General features: G+C 41.1%; 1 protein-coding gene across 3 annotated transcripts in view; it reads right to left on the bottom strand.

The window, feature by feature from the left end:
* The window catches only part of trrap (transformation/transcription domain-associated protein), a 74,290-nt gene that overhangs the window by 19,017 nt on the left and 30,647 nt on the right, over positions 1 to 24,626 (bottom strand). For 2 of the 3 annotated variants that reach the window (XM_072456558.1, XM_072456560.1), the window contains 20 exons: positions 22,767 to 22,980; positions 22,527 to 22,655; positions 21,811 to 21,960; positions 20,996 to 21,195; positions 20,715 to 20,836; positions 19,562 to 19,775; positions 18,644 to 18,823; positions 16,916 to 17,062; positions 16,709 to 16,828; positions 15,393 to 15,680; positions 15,171 to 15,308; positions 14,881 to 14,993; positions 14,627 to 14,762; positions 11,862 to 12,053; positions 8,646 to 8,841; positions 7,953 to 8,071; positions 7,711 to 7,857; positions 5,737 to 5,837; positions 3,964 to 4,165; positions 726 to 887 (listed from right to left, as the gene is read on the bottom strand). In XM_072456558.1, coding sequence (XP_072312659.1) covers positions 726 to 887; positions 3,964 to 4,165; positions 5,737 to 5,837; positions 7,711 to 7,857; positions 7,953 to 8,071; positions 8,646 to 8,841; positions 11,862 to 12,053; positions 14,627 to 14,762; positions 14,881 to 14,993; positions 15,171 to 15,308; positions 15,393 to 15,680; positions 16,709 to 16,828; positions 16,916 to 17,062; positions 18,644 to 18,823; positions 19,562 to 19,775; positions 20,715 to 20,836; positions 20,996 to 21,195; positions 21,811 to 21,960; positions 22,527 to 22,655; positions 22,767 to 22,980 — 3,270 coding nt within the window. The remainder of the gene's footprint in view (positions 1 to 725; positions 888 to 3,963; positions 4,166 to 5,736; positions 5,838 to 7,710; positions 7,858 to 7,952; positions 8,072 to 8,645; positions 8,842 to 11,861; positions 12,054 to 14,626; positions 14,763 to 14,880; positions 14,994 to 15,170; positions 15,309 to 15,392; positions 15,681 to 16,708; positions 16,829 to 16,915; positions 17,063 to 18,643; positions 18,824 to 19,561; positions 19,776 to 20,714; positions 20,837 to 20,995; positions 21,196 to 21,810; positions 21,961 to 22,526; positions 22,656 to 22,766; positions 22,981 to 24,626) is intronic. The other variant, XM_072456559.1, reaches the window with a different exon arrangement.

Raw genomic sequence — 24,626 nt, 5'->3', positions numbered from 1 at the left:
CTCTGTTTCGTCTCATCAGCAACGCCAGTTCGACCAGTTTGTTGGGTAGTGAGTTCACGTTAGAGAAGAAAATCCCTGGTAAAGGCAAGTCTAGCGTGAAATAAGGATGAGAGCCCCACAATTTACATGCAGTCAATTGTCAGAGCTGGGATTTGAACTCGCGACACTGCAGCCAGCTGCACATGGAGCCTGGCATATGTGCATGTGGCAGTGCATTCTTCACTTGCATTATTTCTTTGTGCTAAAAGATTTCCACTCCATCCGGAGCAATACCTCCTTGGTACAATAGTGGGCTTTGCTGAGAGGATGATGGTTTGTCACAGCACACTACTGTTTGAAGATCGCCCTCTTCAAATTGTGTGGCAATAATACTCCATTAGGCAAAGCAAATTAGTCCTTGGTTTAATTGCTAGCTTGGTTCCTGCAGTGCGCACGCATACAATATCAACTTTATAATAATTTCTTGAACAAATCATTTAAAAAACAATTCAACTGAGACTGAAAATGTGAAAATGCCGATAAAATGCTGGATAGAGGACAAGGGAGAATCAGCGCGTTTCATTTGGAAAATAGAAGGCAAGTAAAATGCAATTAATTCTTGCTGATTAGCGGCGCATGTGAGACAGGTGCCCTTTACTGAAGTTATAGCCTAATAAAAATGAGGGGTTAATGCAATTAGACTTATAGACTATAAAATTGGATACAGAAATATGTAATAACCATACCTGACTGATTAGATTGAGCAGGGGTTTGCCTTCTGAACCGACCAAACAGGTGAGTAGCTGTGGGATCCAGGCCAGCCACTGAATGGGCGGGACTCCAATGCAGTATTTATCAACAGCATCTGCCAGGGTGTTCTTGTCATCGAAGCTTAATAGCCATAACACCTGCGAAAGACAAAGGACAGAGTGGTGAGACAAAGAAGTACATTTTCTTGCGTTAGATTATTTAGAACAGGGCTATTCAACTTAATTTTCCACAGGGATTGTCGCACAAAATATCCCCCAACACTGTATCAAACACTGATAGGAATTTTGTGAGAAATTACATAAAAAATGCCCTATTAACATTGCTTTGCAAAATTGCCCATCCAGTACTAAACTTGAATAAAAACTAGGACTAGACTAGACAAAGCACCAGTCTAGTACCAACCAGGTCTGAGCCAGGACTAGTTCAGAATCAAAACAGGTCTAAAGCAGAATTAAAGGGACTAAACCAAGACCAAACCAGGTCTAAACTGGTACAAACCCACAACTAAACCAGATATTTTCAAAAATACCTAGATGGGTAGTGGGCCGGATTGAATCGCTTAGCGGGCCTGATTTGGCCTCGAGGCCTCATGTTAAATAGCCCTGTTTTAGACCATATGAACAGAGTTATCCATTTTGTTATTGTGAGGTGGGGCATAACTATGTACCGTATTTTCCTTGGCGCTTTTTCTGAACCTTTTGAGTTAATGACATGACAAATTGGCCACATAGAAAATATTGTCCACAAGATACTATTTAAGGCTGGAGTGAACAAAAGGATATTGGATACATTCATGTTGTCATTCTTAAAGTAGTGCAAGTTAAACTAATGTTGAGATGGTGTTTTCTCCATTATGATGAAGATACTAAGCCAATTCAACCCGGCAGGTTTCTAGCAGCGAGCCAAACCAGGCTACACAGATTGTGTATAATTACTGATAATGACTGGTCATCTCATTTCATCCATCAGGATTTGGCGATGCCAAACCAGCTTGGCAGCACAGACATACAGGGTTCACCCAAAGATCTCATAGGGATGTAGAACCAGTAACAGCGGCTATTAGAACAGACCATTGCTCATGTAAACACCTGTACAATTTATTACATGCTTCATGTCCGCCATCATCCTTTAAGATATACATCTCTCGATACATCTAGGGCTGCAACGATTATTTGAGTTAATCGAATAATTTGATTATCATTTATTGATTTGATGCTTCGTTTAATTTACATATTTTATTAAAACATGTGAATCTGTGGCGCGCGGAGCACACGGAACGACTTGTGGCGCTTTTGTTTCCACGGAGCTTCTTCCTGAAGCAGCTGAAAACACAACAGAGAGAGCTGCGTGTTTTGAACTCACGAGTGTGACTCATGGATCTATTATAGGTGCGACGGGGAAGAGTTTTGTTGTGTAAAAGAGCAGGTGCCGCGAGCTGCCACGAGCAACCGCCACTAGTTCCGTGCACCGCCCGCCCCAGCCTCCGTGTCCTCACCGCGCCACCGCGGACCCCCGCTCCACACTCTGCTTCCCTGTCACACTCGTACGTTTCAAACATGCCACACGCTCGTCTGCGGCGCCTTGAAACGGTCAACCCGGCGGTCAACACATCTATGGAAACAGCAGGAGGAGCATGACCGTGTTATAATAATCTGATGTGAAACAGAAAGTCCGCAATGACGCGGAGCCAACGTCGTAAAGTGACAAAATGCAAAATGCAGAGCCACCGCTCCAAACACCAGCATCACTGTCCCACACACAATGTTTTACAAACTAATGTCTTATTTTAAGTTATGTGACAGAACCGCAAATGAATTCAAACTGTAACTGTTACAAACAGTCTGGTGACAAGTGAATTAGCCCTTTATATATATTCTTTATATATTCTTTATGTTCAAACAGAACACTTGGACTGGTGAAGTGAAATGTTGCTGTTTGGGGACATACTTATGTGAAATTAAGAATAAAATGTGTTTTTTAGGCAGAAACTCAATTTGTTATTCGTTTATTACAATGAACTATAACGTTTATTTAAAAAACAATTTAATATGCTTTTAAATGGTTTACGGATTGTACAAAAAAATTAACCGATTCATTGATTAATCGAAGAAAAAAATCGATACATCCCTCGATACATCCCTCGATACATCCCTCGATACATCCCTCGATACATCCCTCGATACATCCCTCGATACATCCCTCGATACATCCCTCGATACATCCCTCGATACATCCCTCGATACATCCCTCGATACATCCCTCGCTTAAAGGCCACAATTGAAACTCCAAGGTAAAATGGTGGAGTGCTTGTTAGAACACCCATACTCTTTTACCGCCCAACAGTCTTAACTGAAATGGGAGGTATAGTTGCATCACCGTAACTGCAGCAGAAAGGTCAGGGCGTGCGAAGGGTCGAGAAATGAGAGCGTCAGGGGAGGCCATTAGTCTGTTAACCTCTCTGCCAGCGGATCGCCTTCACTCCACCATTGATCTGGCGTGGGAACCCATCCACAGACCACCGCAGCACAGTAATCGATCAAATTACGACCGTGTGTTTGGGACTGCCAGACAGAGGAGAAAAAAAGATGGCCTTCCCTTCTCATCAGCACCAATAATGTATGAAGTGAATGGAGCCAAGGCATTGAGGAATTACTAGTAGCCCAGCGAGGAAAAGGAAACTAAGCTGGAGCAGGTGGTTTGTACAAAGGATACGTGTACACAACACTGACAGGCAAGTACACACAATATAAACGCAAATAGTTTTAATAAGATTAGTCTTTCTAAAAATCACTAAATCAGTTTGGGTTTGTTGAGAGTAAATACCGTAAGAAATTATTTGTTATTTTGACGATTCCTTGTGACAGCTCCAATAAAATCATGGAGATTCATCCCTAACAAGTAACTTTTATGTTTTTAAATAGCCAACATGAACAGGTAGGTCAAATTAATAATATAGTAGATATTTTGTAGTAGATATTACAAGACAAGGACGACTAAAAAGAATAACCATCATCTATTGATAAGGACATCAAATTATTTGGTGACAACCAAATTACAAATTAAATTTCATTTCTTTGTTATAGGAGAAGACTAACAAAGATCCCTATGAATTTTGTGTATACGTTTTTAGGCAAAAGACAAGAAAGCGTAAGGTTTTTCCACAACTTGCTCAGAAATCATACGCATTTGACCTTAACACGGCCCAAACCTCACCTTGGCCAAGTACTTGCGTGACTTGCTCTCATTCTGGTGTCGACAGGCATGGAGATAGCAGGTAATGGCAGACACGCCTAAGTGAAGCTGCCGGTCCTTGATGAAGATGTTTTCCAGGTAATCTCCCCACATGGCCCAGGCCTTCACCAGGACGTCGTGCATCTGGACAGCGGCGGAAAAGGCCTTGTTTGCCTCTTCTGACCTGTAGTCGCGATAAGAAATGTGAGATGGGGGGCTAAAAGATATAAAGGGGCGAGACACAATAAATGGAGAGAAGAATTACGAGCACAGGAAACAGATGATGATGATGATAATTTTGTGAATTTTATTATTGCAGCGTTCAAGGCCCTGGAGTGCGCAGTTAATCCACTATGAATAAATGTCACAGAGGGATCAGCCATTTTGTTGTAAAGTAGTATGATTTGAACCTGGCCCCATCATATTGTGCAGATCAATTCATTTAATACCACCTGACAGAGTGCATAAGCCCGGCATCTTCCCATTTCATCTGAACTGACAGTGGCACAGCAAGGTTAGAAAACAAATTGGTAATCGCTATATTTATCTGTACACAAATACTCTGAGCGTGAAGAGCACTGCTGGGGCTTAAAGAAATCTTCCAGGGGATAAACTCGAAAATATTCCGGATATTTTTTAACCCTGGCAAAGCAATCTTACACTTTCGGATTTAGAAATGGTAACATAGCGAGGAGAAATTGACAGGTAAGTTGTGGCAGGAGACATGCCTCATTTACGCTGACAAGGCAATACAGTCTGAACAGTAAGCTATTTTCACATGCGATGAGTGATTTTTTTATTTTTTTTTACGGGAAATAAAATGCGATTCCTGCAATGGCTCCTTTCACAGCCAAAACAAAAAGACAGGTGTGCCAATGAAAAAAAATGCCAGGATTTCTTTAAGTACTTGTATATCAGGAGCGCTGCAAAACTGCTCTGGTATACGCTGGGGAGTAAAAACATCTCCCAAGCCAATCAATTAAAAAGTGTTATTATAAAAGGCATTTTAGCATGTGATTAAGAAATGGGAGCTTGATTGCTATGGGAGCAAGAGGCGTAGACCCCTTAGTAATCCTTAATAGGGTTGCCTCAGTTACCATTGCTACCAGTCGAGCCAATAGGAGTAGCAGCAGCGACAAAGGCACCCGGCAGACTGTCAAAACCTCAGACAGTCGTTTAATTGAATGATCCCAAAAATCCCCAGCACAAGCGCGCGCAGTTATAGGCCCCACTCTTGCCCCCTGCTCTGCCGTTAATTCTACCCCCAATGTACAGGGGAACTTTAATGGCGGCAATAAAAACCCTGCCGAGGTGGAGGCAACTTCTGCTGATCCTGGAGATTCCCAGCAAATTGCCTGGAGTTAATTATTGAGCTGCATATACATTTAATAAGGCACCCGCAGTTTGTCTTCCCACCCTGAGGATGCAGTGTCATGTTGAATATGACGAGATGGAGAGAGAGTGGATGTGCGCGGTCTAGTCGAGCTGCAAGGTTAGAGCCAACTGCTCTGTGGGCAACACCTGCTGCCACATACCTAACAATGGCACAAAGCGTTGACATTTAAGAGTATCAACTTCTAAAGACATGTCAACAAAATCTCTGTGGAAACTCTTGCTAGTGGCAAGATATTAGATATTATGCTTGCGTTTTCAAAAAACAAAGTGAAAATGAAGCAAACGGGGACAAAGTCTGTCAAAAATGTTTCAAAAACAATAGGTTAAATGGTGTCATTTTAATATGCTGCCAAGACTTACTTGTTGATCTGAGCAAGAAACATGCCCTTGAGTGCGTAGAACTCTGCTGTCATTTCTTTGGTGAAGTACTTCAAATTAGTCGACTCGATCACTTCTAACCCCTAATAGAGAACAGTAAATTATTAATGTAATTAGCGACACAAACTTTGAAAATAAGTTACAAGACACTGGGTTTTAAGACCGGGCTATTATCACAGGTGAAAAATAAACAAATGGCGAAGTGTTCATTAAGAATTAGGGAAAGAGGCGTAAGGGATCCTCGACTTCCATTATGGTGAGGCTCTGATTAGGTGTCCCCCATGTGCGGCTGTGACAAACGATATGTGGAGGGAGAAGAAGGGGAGCGTAGGGGGTGAGGATGCGGAGGGGGGCGGAAAGTGCCAGAGGAGATGAGATAGAGGTGAGAAAGTGTGCAAGAGAAAGAGAGAGAGAGGAGTGTCTACTGGCACGTTTAATGACTTGTGGTGTGTTGAACCACTTCTATTAATCAGAGCACTTCGTAGGCTTAAGGAGCAGCTCCAGAGTTACAGTCCTCACTAAGTCTTAGCCCCATCTCCTAAAGCCACTTTGGACACTTTTAGAACTTCTACCAGTCAATTGTATTCACGTTAACTACGCATATGTTAATCATCCCATTGTTTGTGATTACCTAACTATTATGGTCAAAAAGATTCACCTTTTACATCCTAATTTAATTTTTAAACCAAAATTTGCGGTTGAAAATTACATTCTACTGTTAAAAATAATTCGCTTTTTATTATAGCTGTATCGAAATCGGCATTGAGCCTTTTTCTTTGTTTTAAAACTAAGAAAAAGGCAACAATCCTAATTTGGAGTTCAACAGAAAGTATAAGAACAAACTTTTTGGAAGAAGACCAGAGACCATCAGCCGGATAGACATTTGAGTTCATTGTATTGAACTTATGTTGCAATGTTACAGGAGCTGCGTGCACCAGCTGGTCTTAAGTGAAGTCGATCCTAAGTCTTACATCAGGCTTAGCTACGCCCGACGCAGTGACTTGAGTTAGGACCAAGTGCACCAACTCAACTGAAGACCAGGTCGTAGCTGCGCCTGGACTTAACCTGTGTTTTAACGAGAAAAGAGGGCATTCTGTGCTTGTTGCCTGGAAACATCATAAATTATCTAGTTCGACAGTGTAAATTATCCAAAGGAATTGTGTTATAAATCTATTAGATGGAATTGCAGACGCCATATCAAACAGATGAAACACATTTGTGACTGTCTGTTGTCTCCAGTCGTCATCTCTGTTAAATGATCAGTCGTTGTAAAACTTATGTTGTAAAACTTATTATATTGACTATTATTACTCATAGAGGCCTTTACAAGTATCATGGGAAGTGTTTCATTGTTGTTACCAGAACTCCCACAAATAGTAGATCAACTTCAGACATGTTTAGTTTCGCCACGGTCTTTGATTATTTATTGCCTAGTCTATTGACAGGACAATAAAGCACATTTGTGGACTGGGTCTGTGCAAAACAAAGGGAGCTAGGAGCGTGAACGTGGCTGTGGCTGTGGCTGTGGCTGCAGCTGCAAGCACCGAGAGTGCATGGGAGAGAGTGTGGGAGAGTCACAACAACCCCTGAATCAGAGCCGCAGCAGCAGTCACAGCGCAGTTCATGCTGACAGCGGCCGCGTGTCTCTCCGAGCTGCCCGCAGTTCTCTCAGGTTGTCCCTGCCTTACACCTGCTCCACACTGGGCGTTAAAGTTGCACCTGTACGGAGTGCACAGAGGGCATAAGTCCAGCTGGTGCACTGGTTGTAATTATAAGTTAGTCTAAACTTTCAGATTTAAGTCAAACGTAGCTTAAGACCAGCCTAGCGACCAGTTGGTGCACTTGCCACCTGATTTTTTTAATGAACTGTGGAAGAAGTTACAGTTAATTAAACAACAGACAAATAAAAGGTATAAACATAAAACGAATGGCCTCCTAGACAAACTATAGTCTTACCTGCATGCACTCATTCTTGCCCATGACTCCTGCTAGCTGTAAGTAGCACTTAACTTGCTGTCTGATCTTTTGGAAGCAGTCTACAATGGGCACTGTGGGGATGGTGTGGATACGGCTCAGGATGTCCAGCGCCACATTTACCAATCCCTGTTTGAAAAAAAGATGCATATAAATAAAATATATACTTTCACAAGATTATATTGCTAACATTTAATATTGAGATTGACAAATGGTCTTGGTACCTGTTTGCGTCCAATTTTGCCATACTGAATGATCGCAGAGGCCGATGCATGTACACCCAACATTGCGTTGTTGTTGTTCGGATCATGCTGCGTGTTGGTCTCATACGCCGTCACTATAGCTGAAGAGAAAGGGCGACAATAATGGCTCAATCTGATAAATAGACCATAACGAGATTAATTTATCAACCCTCTACCTCTGTGACAGCCCTGCTATTATACCACACAGGAGGGCAGAACATTGAACATTAAATGGACCATGGCAATAATTTTCATCAAGAAAACTTCACTTCAAGTTTGAAGAGTTATCATGTACAAGTGAACTCTACTTCATTCAACTGTCATTATATCTGCACTTCACAGCACGAGTTTGGAGCTGGGAATATCACGATTTGCAGTGCTGGCCGTTCAGAATAGCTTCAAAGTCCCAACGGGAGAGAGTGGAGCAATGGGCAAGGTAAATAAGTTTGTAGGGGCGCGATGTGTGTGTGCGTGGTTTATTCTACAGGGAGAGATGGCTTTAGTGAGCTGACATTTGGGGAAAAAGAGAACTGGTGGGTGTTCTGGCCTTTGAAAATAACACGCCTGGAACCAGCGGCACCGAGCTGAAGAGGACATGACATTGTACAATTGTCATGTTTGGCGCGTTTCAAAATGAAGGCATGGATGCGGCAGGCGATGTGCTGAGAGTGTTACCTTGGTAGTGATGCTGGCGCCACATGAAGATGCTGCTCCAGTGGGACAGGTCATCGGACACTATGGGCAGTCGGTTCCTCCACGTCTTCACTACAGTTTTCATGTCGTGGAGGCTGGTGTTGCGGCCCAAGTTGGCTGGCTGAAGACCAGCGTTGATTTGGGCCGCTTCCTGGAGCTCAATGATTTGTTGTGCAGCCTGGAGGGATTAGAAATGCAAATGTTCTCTCAGTTTTCCTACATTGAATTTACTTTTACAGGCCTAAGTTTATTCTTTGCCACTTAGGGCTTTAGACAGTTTGTTTCACTGTGACCACGGGAGGATGACACTCCCTAATGCAAGCTGGCAAAAAATTCAAGATTTACAACCCAAAGCCAAATGTTGACCAATCTCCCTTGGCCAAAAGCAGCAATTGTGTATCCAGTTCGTATTGTGTGTTTTGGACTTGTTTGGAATGACTGGCAGCCTGCTTCAAAATGTTGGCCTAGACATGGCATGGGCACGAAATCTTGCTCAAGTTTTGTTAGAAACAACAAAAGTATGCCACACAACAGTTTTCAACCAGAAGTCAGCACACTCTTTAATGATTATTTCACTTCATACGAATAATACACGAGTGACAGATTATAAATACCGGTATATACCAGACAAAAGCAAAACACGTGTTTTTTAAAAGAAATCTACATACAGTAGATGATCATTTTACATTAAATTAATTGATTTAAATGGCTTTATTGAATACTATAATTATATAAATTGGGGGAAAAAACAACCATATAATCAGAGCTAAAAAAATGTCATAGTTTTGCCTGTAAGTATATAGTTACTCTCTATACTTGTCTGCAGGATCAGTAATTTAAGGTTTAAACCCAACATCCAAACTGAAAATCTCCACAGATTAGATGGCTCAAAGTGTTCATTTAAATTCAGCTCAAATAACAGCAATGCAAAGACTTTTCTGACACAGACCTTAACAATAAGACTTTTACAGCTTATTGCAATCGACCTTTACCATTATTAGGTGCGGCGCAAATGAATAAAGTAGTACTGCGGCTATAGATTATTTTAGTAATTAAGTATTCTACTGATTATTTTCTTTGATTGAGTACCGTTAATCGGTTATTTTTGCTTTTTATGTCACATATCTTGTAAAAATAAACTTGAGGCCAGTGAGACCTGGTGTTTTGAGCTGTAACTCTGCAGTCATTTTGCAGCATTAGCTCTGTGTGCCGTTCACTTTAACCTCTGTGTCTTCGTCCTATCATCGCAGACTTTCTGTTTCATAATCTGTGCTCTTTTACACAACAAAACTACAATTCCTAGTCACACTCATCCTCAGATGTCCTTCCTTGGAGCCAGCAAAAGGAAGAACACATTTGTGATATATTAACTAAATATATATTAACTAACTAAATGATCTTTGAACTCCAAATATTGGAAAGAAAGTCATTTTTGGCCCATTCAATTCTTAACTCAAAAATCTATCTAGTCTATCAAGATTTTTCTATAAAGTAATCAAAAATCCACCCTCAGTCTGTCAGTATAAATGCTGCAGCAATGGGGTGCAAATTTGAAATTGATAAGTGAGGGCTCAGTCTCATTGTGTGAAAAGAACACTTATTGATTGTCTCAAAAGCCTCGAATCAATCATTCTATTATGGAGTAGCCATCAATCAATATTAATCTCCACCCCAGTGATCAATAATCCTGATAATCCATTGATTTGGAGCCGGGAGAGCTAGGACTTTATAATAACTTGATTCCTAGAGTATTTGAACTTAACAGTATTAACCAAAATTCTCATTCACTATGGGATAAGGAGTTGTGAATGAGAGTCTGGAATACAGTAGACATTCACAACAGAGCACTTGGCTGGGAAGAGACATAAATTACTTGTTTTCCATCGGCTAGGGTAAATAATTGGACAGCATATATGCAAGCGCGAAACCCAAATAATGGATGGATAAACGTTGCTAAATGTGACACTGGAATCTCCTGTGACTAAATAAATTAGGCAATGCAATATTTTCCCACAATGATCAGCTCATATCAGCTGATAGCCCATTTCTAACCTTCATTCAGTGTCCCATTCATCATGTAAATGTAATTCTGCGCCAGGTATTTCATCAAATCGTATCTGATGGTGGCGAAGTAATTACAGCCATTCTAAACTAACTCTGCATTCTCTTCTCTTCTTTCTTTCAGTCCCCTCTTTTACTTTTCCCCATTGTGTTAACTCATCATTTCCATCACAGGTCTTCCTTTTTGAGCACTTTTAATCGTTGTTCTGGTTCAATGTAATCTCATTGAGGACACAGAGGCTTAAAATATTTTAGATTTTTCTTCTTTTTTTGTTAAAATAATCTTAATTTTACAAAAACGAATTGGAAGGGAGAGTAGATAAAGGCGGTTATCAGGATGACTTAACAAGGCACTGTCCCAGGAGGGATTGATTATCTCTTGCTATAAATCCAACACTATATGATGCTTATTAAAGAAAGACCAACAGCACTGGATCCAGTTCTGAATGGCACGAAAAGAATAAAATGCATGTATCTGCATGATACGTAATAGACCCGTTAAAATGACATGTCATCAGCCTGGAGGCAAAATTAAGATATTAACACATTTTCAAAAGATTAACCGTGTTTTAAATACAAAGGATGTTAAAACTTTATAATAAAAAAGTAACTATTTAACATTTTCAGGGTATAAGTATCACTTTTCTATTACAATAGGATGAAAGAAATATAATTTGATTGCCTTGTGTTTCCGATGTGTTCATTTATGTGTGGCGACCTGCCACGTCTGAATCCTTACTCATGTGTAGCATTTAACACGCTGTATGACACGTAGGCCCTATTAGGCCGCATTTTTGATGGTTTATTAGCATTTCCCCCGTGAGTTTTTCAAGTGTTGCTGGTGAAGTGCCATCTCCACTCCGCTGCACAGGAGCACGAGCACACACACACGGCAAGATGAACAGGATATTAGCGCTCCTGTTAATCTAATCACTTTAGCCATAGTTTTTATTTTCCCTCTCTGTCCAATTTTTAAGTTTAAGGTGTAACCACAGCAATAAGGGGGGCAGGAAGAATAACTATATCCCAATTAAATAAATGAAATGCTAAAAATATACCAAATTAACATTTATTTTGAGTAGTGTTAAGGTTCACAGCTTTAAACAAGGGTTTGTTTCAGGGCTATTGCAGGCTCACCTGCAGCAGAGGCGTGTGTACATGCGACACAATGTGGGGTAATCTCCTCCACTCGCGGATGGCTAGACTAGAGGCCATTTCCACCAGGCGCTCGATGAAATTGAGCTGCTGTTCTTCAGGGTGACAGATGGCCAGGTACCCTCGGTGCATGTTCACCTTCCAGGCCATCTCTTTAGGACAGCTATGCTCCACCTGAAACATATTTAGGAAATAAGGAAGTTAGGAGTCAGAGCAAAAGGATGGGGGTATTTTAACAACAAAACACAACACACTACAGTTATTGCATTTATGGTTTAGAAAGACAGAAACAGTCAGTGTCTCTACACGAATCACAGAATAGTTACAATAAATGAGATCATTTTGCAGAGAAAATTAATCTTATAAAAAGGAGCTGTACCTGTTTTTTTCCATGTAATAAAGCAGGAAATGTTAGTTGTTATCTGTACTGTGACGCTCAGAAAATTGTGAAAAGCACTTTTAAACTCCTCACGGTGAATAATTAGGATGCTACTTAAGTGTATAATATATGTGGACTGCTGCAAAGACTGTAAAATTAAGAACTGCTGTTTTTCACGTATTTAAGACCATAAACATTTGTCATAGCACCTTTAATGTTATCAATATTGTGATTAATTTATAACATGAGAAAATGTGTTTGATTTTCAGCTTTAGTTTGCCCAATCCTCCCTTTATCTAATTTTATGTCATCATACAGTATTTGTTATAGATTATCAAATGCCCAGCACAACAACAAACACTCTTTATTATAGTCTTGGGCAGCGCTAGTCTAATTAAATTAAAACATCCAAAGGGAGAAGGCCTGTGACATTTTGTGCATCATTTTGTTCTCTGAAAAATACACTGCAATACTGTTTTCCCTGCTCATTTTGTGAATGCCTTCAACAGGACCTTTTTTGCTAATGACTAATCAGGCTGACAAGTCTGACACAGAGGCGGAAAGTGGAAAAGGCCCAGCTATTGATTAAAACTCAGGGTGCATTAACACCACACAAACAATAGCCCGGGGAGCAGTCATATCACTTTGTGTTTGTGCTACCCACTCACAAAAAGAGGGTCCCACATGATAATACAATCTCTGGATCTATATGAAAAAAATAACATTCAGAAAGGTTAAAGTGTGTTTTCTACAAAGGGATTGGGGATATTGCTGTATATAACTTTCCCATGACTGTATGAAGCAAGTAAGCATAAGGAACGGAAAGAAATGGACATGAAAATAGCAAGGCACAGGTGTGTATTTGTGTCACCGATGTTCAAGAAAATTACAGTGATCGGTCAGAGCACATTTATCAGGCCTGACACTTGATGAATATCCCTGAGACAGGACCGCCCTTATCAAGAGGCAGCTTTAATTGAAAGCGGGGGACGTTTGGACTTTGCCTCTAGACTGTGTGCACTGTGCATATGTGTGTGTGGGGGGGGTGTAGTCGGGCAAACAGAAAACCTTGCGCTCTTCCTCGCCATAAAACAAATCACCCTGCAGCAGATGCCTGGTAATTACTCACACACACAGCTGTCGTAAATATTAGTGGCTAAAACTGGAGCTGTGGAGTCCGGGGAAGGAGAGGAGCGACCGCGCATTATTTGAGAAAATGTGAAGGAATTATGTCCATTGGCAAAATGTTTATTTACAGAATAGAGAATGTGTGATACAACTTGTTGAATACATGTTGAATAAATGTTATGTTCAGTAAAGGTCAGAATTTAAAAAGTTCGCACAAGTCAGGGGACAGAATGAAAACTTAAAGAGCCTCTTACCCAAAAATGTTTTTGCTAGTTTGCCAATACAGATCTAAAAGCAGATGCTAGGACCACCGAGTCTATTCAGCATCCGATTAAAGGATACAAATAAACGGGAAGTGCGCAGTTAGCATGCTCGTTGTTGTTTGCTTTATCATGATGGTAAAACTCGCTTTGGCCACTGAATGTTGTGGAAAAACAGTACGGTGAAGATTTAGGAATATGTGGGAAAGTTAGGAATTTCTTTGGCCTGCCAACTAGTTCTGTTTTTCCACATTTTTACAAATACAAGTACAAATCAGGTACAGCCCTTACACACTATAAAATATTTAGGTATTTGTACTGCCGCAGAACAATAGTGAAATATATGTGATATTAAGCAGTCTTTATGAAAATGGTGCGGGGAGTTTGAACAAAGGAAAGTCCTTCTGAAGTTGTGGAAGTAGCCGACAAAAGAAGAGGAATGACCAGATCAAGGCGGGGAGGAATGAAGCCGGGATAAAGGGACTTGTGTGGTGTGGCGGTCCAGACAATTTAATTAGGTGTCACCTTTGGACAGAACGGCTCAATGGATTGGTTCCAAGTCTCCTTGAAAGTGCAGAGCAGGAGTATTTGTTATATGTCAGGTGCTATCACAGGCTGGCTACGCGTCTACACTTTGTTTTAAGAAACATGAGGGCAGTAAATTAACAGAGCAAATAGCTGAACTGCATTTCCTCAGTTTTATGGTCCCTCATCTTATTCTCCTGGGGACAGCGCCACAGGTGGACAACACTTACAATGAGAATATCAAGTTACTACACTTGAGACAGGACCAAGACTTAATAAACAACACTGTAATGGAAGAGTCCATTTTAATGTAGAGCCCCATCCTTTGCCTCGCCAGACTTCACAGAACTTGGAACTATATTTTCTTTTTCCCATAAAGAGTTATAGCTTCCTCAAGAGTGTAAATGTTGATCAGACATCCGTAGCTCCATATCTAGTGACTGGGCACTACTCACCTGTACAAAAGCCTCCTTCATGGCAGCCCAATTGGAAACTCTCCAGGCGCACTCCAGCACTAGATAAGGGTTGGAGTGTCCTTTAGATTGTCCATATTCTGTCAATGGCTCCCACTGGTTCAATTCCTTAGAACAGCTGAACATAAAAAGCAGAGAGATAAAATGCTTGAATGAGTTTAAAAGCAGTGAGAGTTTTACTGTGCATGCAGTTTGTTACTAAATTACAATTTCGTTTTTTTTAGAAGATAAATTACCGTATCCAATGGTCCTCCCAGAGCTGGTACTCGGGGAAGATGGCAGGGGACACGTTGCTCCTCTCGTGCTCTTTTCTAGCCTTCTCCATTGCTTTTTCATAGCTTTCTTGTGCCTAACAGAAATTTTATACAAAATTAGGCTATGTGCAGATCAGGATTTACGATGCTAAAAATTATAATAGCTTCAAAAGTGATTTAAACTTAAAAGAGAAATAAATGATTGGGAGATTGGTGAAAATTACGGAATAATTCTTAAAACTTTTTATAATCACTAAGGAACTATTGCTTACTTGTTCAAAGAATCCATGTTGCTCATAGGCAATGGCAGTGGCCGTCTCGGGAAACTTGCATCTCTTTTGCCACAGACCAGCCCACATGTCTTCCTCCTGGAGCAGGGAGTAGAGTTCTGCCAAGGAGTCCAAAATCTCCTTGAGAAAACCAAATAGTTAGGAGGCATGTTTAGAGAAACACGTGAGAAAATGTTGTCTTTCTGTCCATAAATGGCAGCGCACCTGCTGTGGAGGTGTGATGCTCTCCTGCTCGTAGAAGTCGGTGCTCTGTTTGGGCTTGCTGTGGATGCTCAGTCCCTTCTCAAAAGCCTGCTGCTCCAGCATCAGAGTGGAGCGCAGCCACAGGTTGTGCGTCTTGCCCAGGTATTTGAGCACACAGGGCCGGATGGGGATGGGAGGCACACACTGGGACATGGCCTCCACGAAACAGTTCAGGGCGCTTGGCTGACAGTCCCTCTGAGCCTGGTGACTGCCGCTGCACAGGAACGGACTCATCTCCCCCGAGAGAGCCTGCAGGACAAAACGGTATGAAATTTAGTGAAAGAATTCACCTAACAGTGAATTTGAATCAAGATTGAGATTCTGTCATTTCTAATCGTCAATGATCAGCTTGGATTATTTGAATTGAGAAGTCCACAGCCCGTCAGTAAAAGCATGTATTCTGGAGCAAAATTAAGAGAGAATGTGACTATTTATGTTAATTGACACTTAAGTCGGCAATGTTTATGTCCTGGTTCATATTGGTTTTGCGCATATAAGCATTTGCAAAATAAAATAGAACGTTGATTCAAGTCTGTAAATATATTTGTATCTTGTTAGAGGAAAACTCTACTCTTTGCTTCTGACAGCAAGATTATCTCCTCAATCATTCTTGCACATGCTTAGAAGTGTTGAAAAGAACATGTAAAGAACTGATGATGATTAAACTAATTTGCCACTCGGCCGGACAATGTTGTAAACTGACGGTCATTTAAATCAGACACGGGAGCCTTCCACATTAGCAACATATTGGGATCGTGTTTTTCATTAGTTAACTTCAGAGATGCCACAGCTTCAATCACTCATAATCAAAACCATTGAAAAAAATCTCAAAATCCTCTATATGCATCTGGTTCATTACACTCATCACAGCTTTTCTGCTTTTGCATCTCATTTCCATAGTGAGAAAAAAAATGTCTAATTGGTGTAAATTGCATATTTTGCTGGCAGAAATTAGGTATCCAGGGGTCTTAGCTACAGTGCTGCCAATGAGACTGATAAGATGTGAGGATAAGACAAACAAATGGAGATAAAGAATAAAGTGATGGCAAGGAAATAGTCTTTTTCATAATAATTCTGACTTGTATAAGCAATCTTAACAGTGCACTTAGGTTTACAAGTAACTGATTATATTACACCAATTTCTCTACAACCTTTACAAAAAATCATTACTGAAGTAATTAAAAATGTATTGACTAACAAAGTGGACAAGAGTTTTTAATCCATGCTGCATTTCAGGCTTCAGTAGCTACTATGCACCTTTTGTATGCAATACTCACGTGTTGCTGCCGGTCGGAGAGGATCTTCCAGAGGCGAGGGAAGAGTTGAACCCAGCTCCTCTCAGCCAAAGATGTGGAGATGTGACAAAGCTGGACCAGAGCGTTCAGTAGAGCTCCAGTCTATAAAAAAGAAAAGTTTGAAATTCCGCAAAACAGAAGAAAGGGAGGAGGAAATTTAATGAAGTATTGAGCTTTTCGTTTCCATACCTTCACCTCGCGCAGAGAGTCGAGGAACTTGTCGTGGCGGTTGGTGAGCATGTGCAGTTGATTGCCTGCATCTCTCTCTGCCTGTTCCTTAGATTTGGGAATGGCCGTCTGGTCGCCTGGTGCCAACTCTATGTCTATCTCCACATCCTGAAATAAGAGCATCAAATGTTTTATTAGTTGTATGTAGTAAATAACATTTTGTATTGTTAACCTGTTACCATCCACCTATTTTCGCCCTGTGCACAATGGTTGGACATACCCAAATGGCATTGCTTATTAAAAGAGGATCTTATGTTCCACATGCAAGTGTGATACATCATTAGAAAGCTTAGGCCTTCTAGTTTCTGCAGATGTGCACATGTCACACTGTCAGGGCTTCAGAACTTACACTACAGAGGCCCAAACATAAACAAAACATCCTTTTTTAGTCTCGCCTGAATATTGTCAATTTGTAATGGTCCTGAGCATGACATACTTCATTGTGTGCATATGCTGTTCACTGTACATGATGTTTATCTTGTTGACAACAACTGTGTAAAGTTTCAGATCTCTAGGAACAGGCATTTTGGTGCTGTTGACCTTTTTGTATCAAAACGTATATTCGGAACAAGTGATCCAAATATGTGCCAACTGTGCCAAACTGTTTTATTACAATTGTAGCTCCTCTATGATCATAAAACATACATTTTGATGTTGTGTAGGCCACTAATACCAATTATAACTGCTAAAAACAATATATGTGAAAATGTGTAAATATGAGTTTACCCATGAATTTCCCATATAGAGGTTAAAAAAATATATATATATTTTTTATTTTATTTTTATATTGGTATAATAATACATATATCTAACAAAATGCACGTCCAAAAGGCTAATAAAATCAGAAAACGTTATGCGCAAAATCCTGCCGAGAAATCTGGCTCTTTACAGCCTTCCCGGAGCCTTACGCACGAGAATACAGAAGATTCTGTGTCAATAAGGCCTTTGTCCCGCCCCTCTTTCTAAAGCTATTCTCATTGGCTAGAATAATAGGTCATTCAAAGTCTGCTACGTCATTTGCATGCGGCGCTATTTAGATGTAAACAGACTAATCCATGTGCGTCGCAAGCGGCGCATTTTTTTTTTGCGGAGGCTGTAGCAAACAAACCCGTGGACAGAAAAATTCGTGGATGGTCTCATTCTGTAGGTAACAGTCTGAAGAAAAGAAGGATATCCAATATTATTTTATAGGTCAAACAGGTCATTTGTTATGGACGGAGAAATGCGCCGGACAAGCGCATTCTCGTCCGGCGAGAAACGAAGAAAAGTTTGTTTACTTGACAATCTCTCGAAATCGGATAACTTTAGGAAAAATACAAGTGGATATTGTTTTTCAATGATTCCTTGCGGACAGACTGAGTACAAGGATGTACAGAATTAAAGCCGTTTCGTCCATCATAAACAGCAAACAGGTAGGACATGCGTTTGTAAAAGTTGACTTTCTCAAACTATTGGCAATTGCTTCTTGGGGCATATTATTCAATGTAAATCAATGACATATTCGTTTTGTTGAGAAAATAAGCTTTAAAATGATGTGTAATTTGCTGGTATTGACCACGGAAATAAAAGTGATGATGTAAGAGATTATTTGAGATATAGAAAATGCTCGCCGGCGGACAGGTGGGTGGTAACAGGTTAAAGCAGGCAGTTAGATATTTGTTTGTAAAATATTGTGTCTCGAGTCTCCACCTCCTCCTTGGTCTCGCTGTTTTCCCGCTCACGTGGCTCCTGCTTGATGCGTGTTGCCATGGCGAAGGCGGCACGGTCATGGCTGTCAGCCAGGTTGATGACATTAGTGATAGAAGGTAGCATTGATCCCTGACAGCTGGTGCCTATGATGGTGTTTCGCTCGCACACCGCCAACAGCAGCTAACAAACACAGTCGCGCAGATGCAAAACAAATCATCAGTGACAGTGACAGGGTTGACAGGAGGCCACCTCAAACTCAATCAGATATAGACAGGCAAAGTTTGTAAACAAAATAAATTCTGAATTCCAGAATAGAGGAAAAAGTGAAATGGAACATAACAAGATTTCAATAGAGAAACTGCTACTACCTTAAAAAGGTGGCTTTGGAAAATGAAAACCACTGATATACATGTGAGTGATATCAGAAGCTGACACAATTGCATTTTATGTTATTGGACTATTTAATAGGGGATAATTATGACACTTTGCATTTTTGGAAGGCAGAATTCAGATTTTTAGGGTTTACTGGAGAAATCTTGACTCCCGCAATAGTTTTTAATTATCTTTTTTGGCCCATAGGCTTTATTAGACAGGACAGTTGAGCGTGAAATGGGGATGAGAGAGAAGGGAGGACATGCAGTAAACTGTCAGAGCCGGGATTCGAACTCACAACACTGCAGCCAGCTGCACATGGAGCCTAAAATATGTTCTACCACCTTAACCATTCTTTGTAATGGAAAATCAAACTAACTAACATTTATACCATGGGAATTTACATAACAAAGACATCTGAAGTCAGTTCATCAATGGAAATGTGTGTTCAAAATTCCAGAATGGAGGCGAAACTAAACAAATTATAACATTCTGATTTTAAAGGGGTTCATCCCAGCGGACAATATAAGTAGCTCCACGGTTTACCTCAATGCACTGTTTGATCCAGAAGTGGCTGCCCATGGCCTCCCAGTTCTGAGAGCAGCAGATGTAGAGCAGCCTCTCATAGACCCGTCTCTTCATGGAAGTATCAAACACCTCAAAGAACTTGGCCCTAATCAGGGGTTGAGAGCAGCGCAGCCCGGAGAGGAAGGCTGGCTCCAGTTTGGACGTGATGTCACTTCCTGAGAGACTCTCGTCCCTAAGGAAAAAATAAGTAATCTTAGTCGATAAACAAGCGTAATCTGGTCAACAAAAGCTATTAACTTGGTAAAACTTTTTTTTTTAATTGTTTTTTTAACTTTGAGACTGATTAATTAGTTACAAAAATGCTAATCTTACAATTACAGTGTAAAAAGGTTAACAGTTAACAACAACAGAGTAGGAAGGCCATGTCATTTTCTGATGTGTTATGAGTTGGCACAGAATATACTGTAAAATGTGAGAGGCGGAAACTTCTGATAATATTAAGCCATGTATTATATGCAAACCATCCTTTCTCCAGCACAGAGCCATATGAATGGGCCTCGTGGGTGTGATTCACGTAACAGAAAGGTGGGAGAGAAGGGACAACAAAGGATCAGTCCTTCCAGCCAAACATTAGCACAATTCTCGTAATGACACATTGTTCAGGCACAGCTGCTTTATCTTTTCATTATCATTACAAGCTGTCCATCACGGTTTTACAGTGTTATGAAAACGGTGAACAGCAGATGGGGCGGGGAGATCCAGTTCACACATTACGCTGATTGAATGAGTATGTGTGCGAGACAGGAAGACAAAGGGCTGCGTTTGATAAATAGCGGGCAGTGGATGCGTCTGCGCCCTCTGCCCTGCACCTGCTGGGAGTTCTTTCAGGTGTAAGCTGAGACCTGACACCACTAAAGCCGCCTGGCACGCTCCCTCCACCACCACCTGCTGTACCATGACCTCTGATTAACAATGCCTGTCATCAGATAACTTTAAGTAATACATACCTTTGAATAAATACAAAATGTATTGGTATTCACCTTCAACCATAAAACTGATTCAAGTTCTTCTTGAACCTAAGATGTCTCCTCCACCTTGCTAGGGTGGACGCAAGGGCGGCATGGCGTCCATGCTACAGCCATTTGGCCAGGTGATAAATAGCTGTAATTACCTGTAGACATAATTAACAAGGTCCAAGAACTGAGCATTTAACTCCAACTCATCAGGGAAACGCTTCTCTATGTAGGTCATCATCTTCACCAGCAAGATGGACTTCTCACGGATGTTGGGCATCTGTGCGTGATTTGCAAATAGAAAGAAGTTAAACTTAAATCAGTACAGAACATATAGCAGTCAATTTTATTTTACATATTTGAACCTATGCAGTTGCTTTAAAATGGTAGAGTGGCTTATGAATATATATACACATATTTGACTCACACTTAATCTCACCTGATTGGCAGCCATTGGTGAATTGTTTTTCACCCACTCTTCAACAATTTTGACCACCGCCCGAAGGATTTTAGGGTCAGGCGACTTCTCAATGAGAGAGGTCAGAATGACCTGAATGAAGTTCTTCCTCATTTCCATACTCATTACAGAGAGACGAGTCTTCACCAGATCCAGGCTCAGCATAACCAGCTCGCTCGTCACTGGAAGAGCGGACATAATAATCAGAACTAAATTTTGAATGTTTCCTTTTATAATTTATGTATAGTTTATGTTGGCAGTCTGTTTTGCAAGAGTAACAAAACAGCTTGATCTCTAAAACTTGGAAGTAGAAGTGAGAACCCTTCCAGTGAAAGCAGACGATCAGAGACGACTATTTCGACGTCGTTGAGAACATGAATGAAGGCCTGAGTACTGTATTTGTGATTGAGTCTTTTGAAGAAGCTTGGCGCCACTGAGATATCTCAAATGTAATCAGGAATCAAAGCAAGATCATGTTGCAAGTGCCTGTTGTGAGCATTGCAATAAATCAAAGAGTTTGCATTGTTAGAATAAAACAAAGCTTAGATAATGTAGCATAGCAAGTCAACTCTAGCTGGAGACGCCCGAACATCAATAAATTACCATATTTGAATATGAAATAGAAGGGAAATTGTTCAAGTTGTATTGATCATTTTTTGACATTTGAGTAATATCTAAATAATATGTGGTTTGACTTGGCTTTGGACTGGTGCCAAGAGTAGGTTGATGGAGGGATTCCATATGCATTTGTTTGATGATTCAAACTGGCACACTGGCCATTATTCCTGAGCCTGTACCTGTGCTAGTCTCAGTGACCCCTGGGTTGGCCTGCTGGGGGCTCAGGTGTTCCCGCACCATCTTCTGCAGTGAGCGCATGAACACCGAGATGAGCCGGTCGATGTAGCTGGCATTGTAACTGCAGGCTGACTTCAGAATCATAAGTGTCCCTGTTCAAATAGAAGCACAAAAAAGGCGGACAACAGTGAGGACAGACACATTCTCTCTCAGCTTGTTAAAGAGCAGCTTTTACAGCAAACAAAGGATTCACAATGTTACTGAGGAAAATGATGGGGATGAGTAATGGTCTTCCCTGTGGTGGGTCCCTGTGGGAGGACAAATGTTAAAATGTCATGCTTTGGCCAGACAGTCACAGCACATCAGCAAGACCTCTAACGCAGGGGCACCCAAAGCTTTTTAGTGACCACAACTGCCTATGAGGGGGCTGTATCAAACTTTTTTTATCTTTACAATGGTTCTCATAAGACACGTATTCATTGAAAATGGGGGTCCATTTTGAACATAACCATAACATTTTAGGGGCATAAAGTAAAGTTAAACACTCCCAAAGATATCCTTTCACAAATCGCTAGTTTCTGGCCATTTTACCGTCCAGATGTTAGCGAAAGCACAAGACCCTGTTGGCTTGATTTGCAACCATCTCTCCTAATTGCTCAATGTGACAAAAATAGAGAGCAATGTAAAAAAAATAGCAAATGTATTTTGTTTTTTTTACCAAAAAGTTGCGTGGGGTTTGTGTTGCTTGTGGCTTTTTCATAGTTGGTAAGTCCCTCGTAGATAACTTTGCCCACAGCAGCATACAGGCACTCCAGTTCTTCATACTTTGACGCCACAGATGAGGTGCCTGTACAACAAATACACACATATTTTAGAAACTAAACAACATTTGGCACAAAGAGACTGAACCAGACATATTGCAATCAGAAATAAATGCACCGATATGAAAACGACTTACTAGGCTCAGTGGGGAAGATACTCATGAGACGAGAGAGGAGCGAGTGGACTGCCCGCAGCACTTTAGTATTGGTACAGGTCATGCACGCCGCGATGCCTCTCTGGAGAGGCTTGAAGTGGGCCAAGATGGCGGGAGACTGCAACACGGACAAGAGGAAGCACAAGATCTCCAGTCCAGTGCAGATGTTGGAAATATTGGCTTGTGCCGGCTGTTCCTACACACACAAGGCAGAAAGATATATTGTAGAAATCTGTCTGGTCGGCCATGAAAATTAGACCAATACATTCAAAAAAATAGATAATCCCCCCCGCTTCGTAAAATAATAATTTTACATTGTGTCCATTGTTGACAGCAATTATTGATCTGATAAGCCCCAACTCCTCATAATCGCATTTCACCGTAACAAGCAGCGAATTGTCATTTACAAGTGTCTATTTTTAAAAAGTGGGTACGTGACATTTTAGAACACCACATGTTTCACTCAGTCTTCATTGTTCAAATAATCGCAACTAACTTCAGGGATGTGGGCGAAGATTGGGGGTAGGTGAAAACAGACAACAACAACAACCTTAATAAATTCTCAAACATGCAGGAATTCATCAAAATACAACTTGACGAGGAAACACTGTTGTAACCAGGTTAAAAGCTCATTAAAGCTGGCATAACATATCCCCTTTAAAGAGAAATTCATGAATGTACAAATACATACAGAAAATCAACTCAACAAATACAAAAGGTTATTCTTACTGAAAAAAGCAAGCCGACTGGGTCACAAATAAACCATAAAACAACTGAGATTTATGAAAATAGCATGACCAGGGTGTTAATTCGCTGATCTTGCCTAATGAACAAGGTTACTCTGTGATAAGAGCCACGGTAGACATAAGGTCATAATGATTCGGCGGGTTATTAACAGAATGGCAGCATGTCAACTCCATGTATTGTCAATGAGTACAACATGTTTTGAGGCCCTTTGACACCGCCTCTCCTGCCTCCTAATCACTGCCAGGCTAGATAATAAAAGGCAATCGGATTTGGAGCATTGTTCATTAGCCTGAGTGAGATGGCACGGTAAGTTACTTGTGTATTCACACAGGCACACGAGCAACAAAAAGTCTTGTCAGGACAGTCCCTCGAGATCTGCATGGGTTGATTGGGGGTGTGTGCGCACATGTCTTGAGAAAAAAGGACCAACCAACGCAGTGATCCCCAAAAGCGAACAAGCGAAGGACGTGACAATTGCGAGCGCTCTGTGATAACCTCGTCTCCGCAGCGGCGTAGGAATCAGACCAGAGAGATGAGACGGGGGAGGGAGAGCGGATAAAAAGAAAAGAAAAAGAGACCGCGATAAGAGAGGGAGGGAGGCGGAGGTGCGGGCAAGAGGCAGCGGGAGATGCAGAGGCACAGTGAGGCGATAGAGGAGCCAAGGATGAGGAGTTCAGAATGGCGAGGGGCGCAGGGAGGCACAGGCCAAGGCGGATAGACTGGCCTTATCGCACCGCTGTCATTATTTTGTCATTATGGCAGTTGGTGCCGCTCTTCATGTATTTCCGATAACAGACAAAGGGCTCTGCCACGTAAGAGCAAACACTGAGTCTGAGCTTGAGCAAGGCTGGAAACTATTTCAAACAAAAGCACATAATAAAGATTCCTGGTTTAAAATTACAGCTTTACACTTTTCATAGATGTTCGTCATTAATTAAGTTTCCCTCTCTTTGTTTTTGTGTAGACTGGATCATTGTATAATGCACTAAATAAAGGACTTTGGTGGCATTCAAGATTGAACCCCAAACAGTCCAACTTAAGTATTGCCTTATCATAGAGTGAGATCTTAACACATTTATTCCATAAAATGCATTC

This window comes from Eucyclogobius newberryi, unplaced genomic scaffold, assembly GCF_026437365.1.
Source record: "Eucyclogobius newberryi isolate DKJ021-1_F unplaced genomic scaffold, fEucNew1.0.hap1 SCAF_20, whole genome shotgun sequence".
Taxonomy (NCBI): Eukaryota; Metazoa; Chordata; class Actinopteri; order Gobiiformes; family Gobiidae; genus Eucyclogobius; species Eucyclogobius newberryi.
Note: the sequence above shows the minus strand (reverse complement) of the source record. Positions and strands in the feature narration are given on the sequence as shown.